Raw genomic sequence first — 11,556 nt, 5'->3', positions numbered from 1 at the left:
CATAGATGCTTTTTTAAATTTGGTAAAAATGTTCAAAATTCACGACCGATGAACGACGAACCACAAACGACGACGGACTGAAACTGACAGCAGTAGGTCACTTAAATGACTCAGGTGACTTAAAAAGCTAAGCTGATATCATACCATTTATTTGTTCTTTAAACAAGTGCATTTGAAGCAAAAAAAAACTTTCTATAAATGAATAAATAATTACAAAATTTAAAAAAAAAATTGCACAACATGAATCTGATACATTTGGTTACAAAATATAACAATATGTTATTTAGATAAACATACATAGATGTCGTAGCAAATCAATTCATTTTTACAAACTTGATACACATATAATTTAGTCTAAATGTATATTAAAACATCATCTATCAACGTATTCATATTTTTTTTTAAATAAAGAACATTACTGAAATATACTTCATTCTTGTTTGGTCTTCAAGTAATTAATGTCCGTAAAACACAGCGAACGTTTCTTAATACCAGTCGGATCCATAAACCATCTCATAGTGCAGCGGGAATAAATGGTTGGACTAGAATAAAAATAATCTTTTTAAATAAGACAACATAGTGCTAGCATCAATCTTATCATGTCAACGTATTTTCGATATCATGATGTTTAAATTAAAGTTAAAGGAACATGCAGGCTTTGTTTTATATTTGATGTACTAAATTGCACAGAGAGAGAGAGAGAGAGAGAGAGAGAGAGAGAGAGAGAGAGAGTACTTTAATACCTGTTAAAGGAGGATTGCTTTCTGATTCTTGTGTATTAATACACGTTTCATTTGTTAGGACAACATTGTCGATGGCAATCATTGAATCGTTTAACAGGTTTTCCACCTCCAGTAAAATCTATAAAAAGTGAATTTTCATTTAATTACCATGTGTGTTGATCGCCACTTGCTTTCGTTATTTCAAATATGATAAAGCTTATATGTATTCACTTATACGCTCTACTTAGGTGGACAATGAATTTTACTTACAACGAAATCGCTGGAAGTTGTGATGGTGACATTACTTTTCCTCCACACTTCGGAGTAATTTCTATCAGAAAAGACCGCTCTCATGTCCCCTGTGTTGGAATCAACGATTTGTACGTACAGGACCCCAGAGGGACCGGGAAAGTAGTACACGAAGGAGAGACAGAACACGGCGTTGAACTTACTTACATTAACATCGTTGGTGACAATGATATTTACACCGGGCGAATGATTTTGAAATAACAGGTAGTTCCCTGCAAATGTAAACCAATGATTACTACGTTTTTCATTTTATTTGAATTTGACATTTTTATCTCCTCATTGTTATATTGAAATAACAGTTAGTTATCTGCAAATGTAAACCAATAATATATTTTTCATCTTATTTGATATAAATGTAACTTCATATGAAATTACAAAACGAAGATAAAAATGTCAAACTCAAAAAATGTATTAAAAAAAAGCAATAATGTATACACGTACAATAAATATAAATCTGGAGAGTTGACTCTTATATCAATTGTTAATAGATTTACTGGGTTTATTGGTAACAATCATAATTATTCTAATGTTATAAGAATTCAACAACTGGACACAAAGCTGAGACCTATAGAAAGCTGATGATAACTGCTATCAAATGTTCACTCAGCCAAGATGCATTTTGAAGTGATATCTTTTATTTGTGTTTTGCGTTTATGCATTAGCAAGTTATGTAAATATTTTCTGCAATGATCGCTTCTTTCATAACTTGCAAGAAGCATAAAAGAAAACATTTTATTGTTTATATTTCCATCTTTCTTTCAACAAATTGATAAATTGATTGTAAAAAGTAAGAAAAAATTAACTAAATCATTATTAATATACACCAGGGTCCCGTTTCACAAAGATTTCCTAGGATGTTTCCTAAGATAGAACTTAAGATATGCGTAAGTTATAACTTAGGAAGTTCCTAAGATTTGGCATAGCTGTTTCACAAAACTTTCTTAGCGTAACGCAGTTGACTATAAAATCTGATCTTCAGATACATTGTAAGCCACTTTTAAATTATTTCGGTTTTTTTCGTCAAACTTATATCGATCATGTAAATTTTTTTCAATATGGCGTGGGTGTAAACTTTCTAAGTTAACGTAAAGACACATTACCTTATTCACATAGAAACAAATTAGAAAAAAAGGTTAAAACGTGTAAATAGAGTGCAAATAGTGTAGTGCCTATGTGCATGTACTGAAATTTTGTATAATATTTTACCTTCACGATTAGATAAAAATAACGTAATAAAACTGTATGTGTACTCTTTGAAAACGGTATTTTTTGAATTTGAGAGATCGCAGTATCTTTCTTGTTTTTTGCTATATGTACATATAATTCTTGAAAGCATGAATCATTTGAAAACATTGGTCAAACGATTGAGTGCATTTTTTTGTCTAGTTGGGCCATTATAAATAGTCCGTGTTAGCATATACAGATATGCTTAATCCTAAATTAAAAATGCCCGCTGAGATATCCAAATATTATGATTTTACTATTTTACGTATATTTCAAAATGGAATACACATGCAGTGACAAGTAGGATTTAGAATGGAAAGATGTGGAACTTTTAAACTAAGTTTAATTTAACGCGCGTTTTCTTGTAATGGTTGGTATAAGAATAGGGTTTTTTAAACAAAAGGAAACATTGCAAATACTAGTAAATGCATCTTGGCTAAAAGAGGAAGCGAGGATAAAAGGCAACAATTTTTTTTAATGAAACAGTATTCCTAAGGATGATTTAGCATCGACATACCTAAACCATTTGCCGGTTACTCCTACCCCTCCCAACGTTAACAAAAACTGAAATAAACAACCCCTCATCCCACCGCAAAGAAAACACCTAGAATTTCTTTCGTAAAAGAAAAGCTTATTTGGTGGAGGGATAGGACATCTGTAATTGAGTTTTATTAAGTATTTATTCCTGTTTTTATCAAACTATCTAAGATATCAGTGATTCTGGGGCATGACTAATTTCATTATCATTAGTGCACTAGCTATAACAATACTCGATACCCATCTGCGCGTGCGACCGGATAATCTTTAAAAAATGATAAAATTAAAATTCTACACAAAGAAATTAATTGAAGAAATATATGTTTATTTTGATAGTTCTAAAGTTTTCAGTTAACAAGTAAAGTGAACAAGTAATAATGATTCGTTTTTTCTAGACGTCTTTATAAAATAAACAATCGCAATGTTAAGTTTGTTCCTAAGACATCGATTAACCTGTTTTAAAGTTAAGACATAACTTAGGAATTTCATAAGATCAGACGAGAATAGTGAAACAGATAAGTAATGAACTTAAGAAAAAGTTCTTTCCTAAGATATAACTTAGTCCTAAGTATGCTTTATGAAACGGGCCCCAGTATATTAAAAAAAACCAGCCAAATGCTTTCCTATGGGAATTACGATAGAGTCTGACATCATCATGATTATTTCGTGCAGTCATTGATTTTTCGAAGGTTGCTAAAGGTTACAACCCATCAATAAAACGGGTGTGTAAATTTCATTCCTGTATGTTTTACAGAGCTATGATTAACAATAAGTTTACGAAAGAGACATAGGAAACCATACCTGGGGGATATAAATATTTTGGAATAAATTATGTCATGGTGCAAAAGAACGTGTGATACTGTACCTGAGTAGTACACTCCAAGATCAGAAACATTGCCAATTGTTTTGTTTTGCACGGTCCAATCCTCTATTCTAAACCACTCACAGGGTGTGTCAAAATCACATGAAATTTGTGTATAATCTTCAATGAAAATAATGAGCAAAAAAGATTAACTAGATAAGTTTTTTACATATCTGTTAATTTGTTTAAAATAATATTTTCAGCAGGTTAAAGTTTGTTATGTATACACGATAAAGATACATTTAATAAAAAGAAGAAATAGCAAGACGAATCCACAACTGAATGATAGATTACTTACCAACTTTTAATGGACCTAAAAAGTAACATAACATATAAATATTTAAGCATTGAATGCCAATTTTTTGGGATGTCGTCGGCCTTATGACACACAAAGCATGTGCAGAAAAATTAAATTCAGTGCGGTATGCTATAGTACCGAAGATATTCAAAAATAAGTATTCCACGCTTACATTTTTATCAATTTTGTTGTTATTTATACGAAGTATTTGTGTATCGTCGCTTTAAAACCATTATATAGTATATAGATACGATTTTAGTCAGTGATATGAAACATACATGGAATAGCTATATTAACATATCATTTAGTTTGTTTCCGCGACTTAGTTATAGAGTCAGAAACTTAGCCGAGAAGATCTTTTTATTAACGTATATATATGATTAAACGATTATTTTTCATTATTACATATCAAATTTGTGATGGAAGTTTAAATCTTTCATTTAATTTCACAACAAAAAATATATTCAAACCCGTGATGACGTTTATATTTGTGCTCATGCGTCCATATGTATTCATAGGAAATTGAACGTCGGGGATTTCCGATGCAAACATAAGGGTAAATATACATTGAATGTAAATATTAGAGAAGTATTGAACCAAAAAGGCAGTTTAAAAAGCAATCACTATTTTATACTTACCTATCCTATTTTGAAAGGAATGGTGAGCAATGTCTGAAACGTAGAAGTCCAGATATCAAAATTCTTCCCTCAAAAGAAACAATCAAACCCCAATACATTATTTTATGAATTCCATTAATCAAGGCATCACTAGCTATGCGGAGAAACATTTACAAAAGACTTAGTGAAAGTCACGTGGGATTATTAGTTATATATTTAATTTTTCCTATTCTCATTTATACAATTATAATTTTTATGTAAAAATAGTATTTTTTAAAACCTATTTCATTTCTAAATACCTTCCATCACACCTGTCGGCATTGAGTCCTCGGAGTTGGGTGGACCAAAATTACCTAAAAACAAAGAAAATGTAAGCTACAAAATCTGAAATTCAGCAAAGCCTAAAATCTTATTTGATGATTTTTTTTATAATATTTACTTCAGTAAATTTTGTTACAAAAACGTTAATAAATCAATACTTTGCTTACTTTCTATGGTTGTCATTGAGGAAATTTGATTTATTTTTTCAAAATTAGTTTGTCTTATCTCTTATTTAACTTTGAAAATCTTATTTTCAATTGTTATTGTTTGCGTATGAGGGGGTTGTTACAAACCATTGGTAACTGGAAAGGTTACATCGACAGGCTCGGGTCGACCTATAAAATATGTAAGAGTAGATATAGAAGCAAGTCTTAAAAAATGGTCATTAGCAAACGGTTTTTTTTTTAATTAGGAAAACGTGACATTTTTAATAATTACAATATTTAAATCAAAACTGACCTCCTAAAGGAAACGGTGGTTCTAGAGCTGGATCTGCAAAATATTAAATTATCAAATCATAACTTGGGCTGTATAGATGTGCAATTTACAGACCCATATTTTACAAGGGTTCATAAAAGTGCGATTATATGAGTCATTATAATTGGTATCAAATAATCAAAATGGTTTAGTCTATCAACATTTGTGCAATGATAGACTTTCCTTTAAGTACATCTTTCAAATAAAACAATTGTCAAAGCCTTTAAAACTAAAGGGGGTTTGGTGTTTTTACAAATAAGTGTGAAAGTACGTTTGGATTTATTTTAAAGAGCACTCCTGATATGCAATGCAAAAAACGCTCCAATTTAAGACTCCATAAATGATACATATGTTAATTAAACAATACTGCCGTCATCTTGAATGGTTTAACGGAAAATGTACACAAATGATGATTTTCTCCACACACTATATAAAGTAAATATTTTCGGGCGAAGTATTACCTTCTCCTTGACCTAGAAATAAGCCTCCAAAGTTTCCCCCATCAAACACGGGAGGTTGAGGTGGATCGTCGCCATTACTCGTTGATGTTGTGGCTTCTCGTCTGTCGTTTGGCGGCGGTGGGGGTGGTAGTTCAATGCCTCCGGCAAACCCTCCATCTCCTAGCCCGCCATTATCTTTTGAGAATATGGTATAGAGAAACCACGCCTTTCATTTTTGTAGAGTAGTAGTATTGCATCGTGAAAAATTATCATGTTCGAATATATGTTTATTAAATTAATTATGGCACAAGTATCAATATTATTTCGAGACTTAGAATTCAAAAATAGTTCTCACATATCGTAGATAGCCTAACTGAATATACATGTGTTTATCAGAAAATGAGGAGTCAATCTACATCAGAGGATTCTATAAACAACCATTTTATATTTACGTTACTTTTCATTACATATGGAATCATGCCCAACAATAAAGCGTATATATGTTTAATTTAGACAACAATTTAGCAATAATGCTTTGCTATGCAATTTGATTTCAAATATCTGGAGATTTTCACCCTTTGACGGAAAAATAATTTCTAGATTTGTTAAAAATTAAACTGAATCTAGCTTGTCTCTTTCACTTTCAAGGGGCACGGTCACGAGTTTGGTCAAAAACTGTTTTTCCGATTTCAACGTTTACAGTGCTTCAATAAGGCATTTTATTAGGCAACCAAATTTTGAGTGTCATTCGTTAAGTTATAAGCGAGTTACAGAGGTTGCAATTCTTTGCCATGTAAGCAAAGTTTTTGTTTCATATTGAATGTTGAATTGAAAATTCCAGTTTTAGACCTAAAATGAATGTGTTTAACGTTATGAACTGTTTGTTTTTGCTTAAAATGAATATGAAGAAATAACAATCATCTTGAATAAGGTTTTTTACTGGTATATCAAACATATGTAAACAGAAACAGGGCACGCGCCCTGTTTACATCACAAAGAATTGTGAGCCCTTTATCTTGCTTATCTTCGACTGACTCTCAAATTCCGTTCGATCATCAGAAATGTATTCCTAAAGCATTGTAAATCATAAAAATAAAAAAATTAGAACTTGATTTAAATCGTGACCATGCCCCTTTCAGCCCCTTTCGCAATTGGCGCACGAGCAGAAACGAACAAATATTCGTGCCACCGGAAAAATTAGATATGAATCGTAAATTGTTGCCGAAATAATCGCATATGAAAAAAGTATTCATACGAATTCCGGACGATCTAAGCGTTGAGAGATGTAAACGCATTAAATCTAGCGATATATAATGCGTCTGCATGCGACTGTTGTACAATGAAAGTAAATGTTGAAAGATAATACGATAGGAACGCGCGAGAGAATAGGTGATAGGACGATTGAACGTGCGCCAATGTGATTGGACGTGCGATTATGCGTTCCATGGTACGAATGATAGTGCGAGTCAGAGAGGGTATATACACCGCCCATATTCAGTAGACATAGTTGAAATCGAGAAAAGATGCCGCCCAAGAAGATACAGATATGCAGCAGCATTTATTATTTTACCTCAATATGATTATTCTATTATATCTGATTTGTCTAGAAAGTCACTGACAGGGCGATGTCATAGGAATGAAAAAGCCGATATGAACATACGACGTAGACAAATATGATTAAATTGAAGATATTTAATCATTATGATTCTCTTTATATCTCAGAACCAACTTAACTATCTATGATTTATGAAAGAAAAGTGAGGCAGTTACCTGGGAAATCAAACAATAACGACGTTAATGTTGCGACTGTTGAAAAGTCAAACATTATTAGAAATTTACGTATTTTGTGTAATCATATGTTGCTTGGTATAATAAAACGTTTATTGCATTCATGTTCAGGGAATATGAAGATTTATTCCCCAGAAAAACAAATTTCTCTCGGGCGAAGCCCTCGGGAAATATGATTTTTCTTGAGGGAATAAATCTTAACATGTATTTCCCTCACCATCATGCAATAAATGTATATTGTAAATTGTGTTCTGAAACAGAGATACTTATACAGGGTATATATTCTAGTAGCAAAGCATGGCATATTGAGGCTCATAAGTCGTGCAATGATAGTAAAATTTTGCAAGAATACATGAGACACGTTGAGCAACAGTCTCATGGTCGCAAAACACCAGCGATTTATCTTACGATCTTTATAAATCGTGTATCACTCTTGCGAGTACACAAAACGTTGTAAAACGTTCGAACTAACGTTCTTGCGTTGCACTGCGATAATTTGGATCGCGTTCGGTCGCGTTTGATTAGTGTACATGTCCACTATTCAGAGGAGACTTGATGTGACCAGTTAAACGTATGCTACGAATGCGAGAGCTCGTGCAACGTAAACAAGGGCTCGTGCAACGTATGCGAGAGCTCATGCAAAGCTCATAACTTGCGATCGCAAAGTGGTGTAAAATGGTCGTGCGCCAATTGTGAAAGGGGCTTAAAAGTATCCAACAAAAACGTATTAAGATAGTGATGCAATTCTTACCGATGTGGAGGATTTTTATCATCTTGTTTTGACACAACTATTTGAACAACCTTTTACACACATTTAATGTCTCTTCTCTTGTATAGTTTATTTTCTTTTACGTTTTTGCATAGCTTCAGCAACTGTCTATTCTTTACATTTAATACAAATTAATTATTAAATGGGAATTAAGCAATCATTCACCATTTTATCATTGAATCTATTAGATTAGAATATCAGCCATCATCGTTTATGATGAACAACCGTACGTCAAAGAGCTCTAGATATTTTCGTTTCAATAATTTGAGAAAGTTTCAAATATCCTTATGGGATTCAATTTTGTATATTAAAAGATCGTGTTATACTAAGCATATATATATATTTCATCAAAATCTTGATAATAACTCACATTTTGATTTTTACATGAGAAGATATTTGAATCGATACGAGAAAATAAAGTCTTGTTTTTGCTCATATAGACCTTTTTTTTTTTTTTTACTTGTGAACGTTTAAAACAAATGTTTCCCTACCCGAGAGTTCTTGGTTTTGACCACTGACTGAAGGAGTCACCGTCTGAGGGGCTGGCTCAGCATTACCGACTAGAGTGTTGAAAAAAAAGATAAAAAAGAATTTAGAACATAACCCCGTATATCCAGTTTTTTGTGAAAATGGGTAATATGTTTCTTTTTCTTTGCGTCAAAAATTTTTGCAAATGAAACTTTTTTATCAAAAGCAAATGATACCAGACAATTATTTACAAAAAATAATCATTTTTGTGTGTCATATTTTTGCGACTTATCAATGACCTCGAAAAGTTAAAAAAAAAAATGCAAAAATAATAGGATATACGGATTACATTACAGGTATCTGGCAGGTTTCCAACAACCCTTACCAATTTCCCTGTATATAAAGATGGCCCCTACTGCCCCGACGGCCATGGATAGAATAGCCACGATAATGAATTGGACAATGGTTCCTTTTCTAGAGCCCTTATTTTTCTCCTCATTGACACTCGTCATCTGGAATCTGACATCGTCGGGCGAACTTGAGTTCGCCGCTACAGATGAAAAAATTATTGTTGTTGTACAAAATGTTTACATATATTAGATTCTGTTAATTATTGCCTTTCCAATATTATTAGAATATTTAAATTAATGGTGAATAGTTTAGGTGAAGAATTCCGTAAAAATTAAATTTGAAAGATTTCTTGTGGGAGTTGATTTGATTTATTTATTATTATCTCAAAATCAACAATTTGTAATTGTGCATGACAAGTAAGCTGTATTTGATGAATTACGCTCATTTTCTCTAATAAGAATTCTCGATCTTTTCCTGAAAGAATTCCGAACAAAAAGCCCAAAAGAATCCTGCTGATAACACCATCAAGCAAAGCGATGCATTATGCATCAGTAACCGAAATACGGTACGGTATTTCTTGAAAATTGTATCCAAGCATTTTTTAACAAATAATAAGTCTTAAAGATTCTTTAACATTCTTTTTACACTCTTTTACAGAAGCAATTTTTTCATAATTTTTCGAGAATAGCATTTTGAATTAAAATTCTCACTGTTATGTGCAAAAAAGTGCGACAAATTACGGAAGGGAAACCATTGGTGGTGCTTGTTCGGCTGCCATATGTTATATAGCCTTACCTGCGGCTTTCAGCGAGTTCTCTGTGGCGCTTGGTACATCGTTCTCCTTATCAACCTATGATATATAAATGAATACGGTAAAACAATAATGTCTATTAAACTCTATTTATTTTTTTAATTATGTCAGGGATCAGCGTTTTGGATTTATTTTCAACCTCACATTTAGAAGATTTGAACGAAAATTGCTAATTAAAAGCTGATCGCCGAATACGGGAATACTTCAAACAATATTTTAATTCTTTAAACATATTTCATTAGACAAAACTGTAAGCAATTTGATTATATATGTAAAAAGAATGTTTGTACATGTACGGGTGGTGTGAGTGAAGTATACATGTTTCAAAAAAATATAAAAACTCGATTTATATTAATGTAATTTAATATAAGTATGCTAGTAAACTAATAATATAGTAAACTTGACGTCTACAAGCTTGTTTATAATTTTCATCTCCGTATATTTACATCTACCATGTATAATTTCCTCTTTTTCTTAAGGAATTATATAGTCAATTCATAGCTCTATAGAAACAGCCAAACTGAAATTTACACGCCCCATTTATCGATTGGTCGAAATCTACAGCGGCTGAAAGTGACAGGACTGAAATTGACACGCCCTGTTTATCGATTGGTCTGAATCTACAGCGACCTAAGTAAACTAAAGGACTGCACGAAATAATTATGATGATGCAAGACTCAAAGTCTCACAGGAGACGATTTAGCTGTTTCGTTTAGCTAATGTACTTATCGTACTTAAGGACATTAACAGTAATTTAGTGAATTTTACTAACTTTTCATAATAAATTTATTAATTAGTTAAAGAAAGATGTTAATATAAACAATAAAATGCTTTCTTTGGTGATTCATGCGGGTTATGAAGGTAGCGATCATTGCAGGAAAAATTAACATAACCCACTAACGCGGGTTATGTATTTTTCCTGCAATGTCGCTACCACTGATATTCTTCGACCATACCATGCCATTTATTAAAGACCAATACAATGATATTTGGGGGTTTTTTAAATCTCGTTTAATATATAGAAATTTAATAAACTCCAAAAATATTCAACAATCAGAAATAAATATTTCTTATCCTGAATTATGAATATATAACTATAATAAAAATGTTACCCTAAGCACAGGTTTAAAATTATACTTACGACAGGGTTTTCGGGGGAAGTGACCGCCATCAATAAAGGTGGATGCTACCTCTTTAATGAATGTCTTTATTCTTTGCCATCCACCTGACAAGCACTTATATATACCAATCTGTATCGAGGCTGATCTTGGAAATGATATGCTGCTGGAATCCAGTTTCAGTCGAGGAAACACAACAATGGATCTATTACAGAATAACCATAGCAACGACATACGATTCATGTTTAACAAGGTGTTAACAAACGACATGATGTGACTTAGGAATTATTTAATAGTATTTTTGCTTTTTCATTTTACAGGTTTGGTGGGGGTTTTTTTTAAATCAAGAAAATGAGTTCTCAATGCATTAATAAGACAGCTCTAGTATATCAGAATCCAGATTAATTACCTCTCTTCACATTTCTCTCCGTGATAAAAAAAAAT

At 32.2% G+C, this 11,556-nt stretch overlaps 1 protein-coding gene across 1 annotated transcript; it reads right to left on the bottom strand.

Annotated features, from left to right (window-relative positions):
- Window positions 1-226: 226 nt before the first annotated feature.
- On the bottom strand, window positions 227-11,289 carry LOC109617424 (uncharacterized). Its single transcript, XM_034458864.2, has 14 exons — window positions 11,136-11,289; window positions 9,979-10,033; window positions 9,218-9,382; window positions 8,856-8,924; window positions 5,829-6,002; window positions 5,350-5,382; window positions 5,184-5,225; window positions 4,869-4,922; window positions 4,591-4,623; window positions 3,953-3,967; window positions 3,658-3,774; window positions 993-1,243; window positions 744-861; window positions 227-542 (listed from the first exon to the last, which is right to left on the bottom strand). Exons 1-14 carry the CDS (start codon window positions 11,163-11,165, stop codon window positions 514-516), a joined length of 1,185 nt encoding a protein of 394 aa, XP_034314755.2. The 5' UTR covers window positions 11,166-11,289; the 3' UTR covers window positions 227-513.
- Window positions 11,290-11,556: the final 267 nt, after the last annotated feature.

This window comes from Magallana gigas, chromosome 5 (assembly GCF_963853765.1).
Source record: "Magallana gigas chromosome 5, xbMagGiga1.1, whole genome shotgun sequence".
NCBI classification, from domain to species: domain Eukaryota; kingdom Metazoa; phylum Mollusca; class Bivalvia; order Ostreida; family Ostreidae; genus Magallana; species Magallana gigas.
The sequence above is the reverse complement of the archived record's forward strand: the minus strand, read 5'-3'. Positions and strand labels throughout refer to the sequence as shown.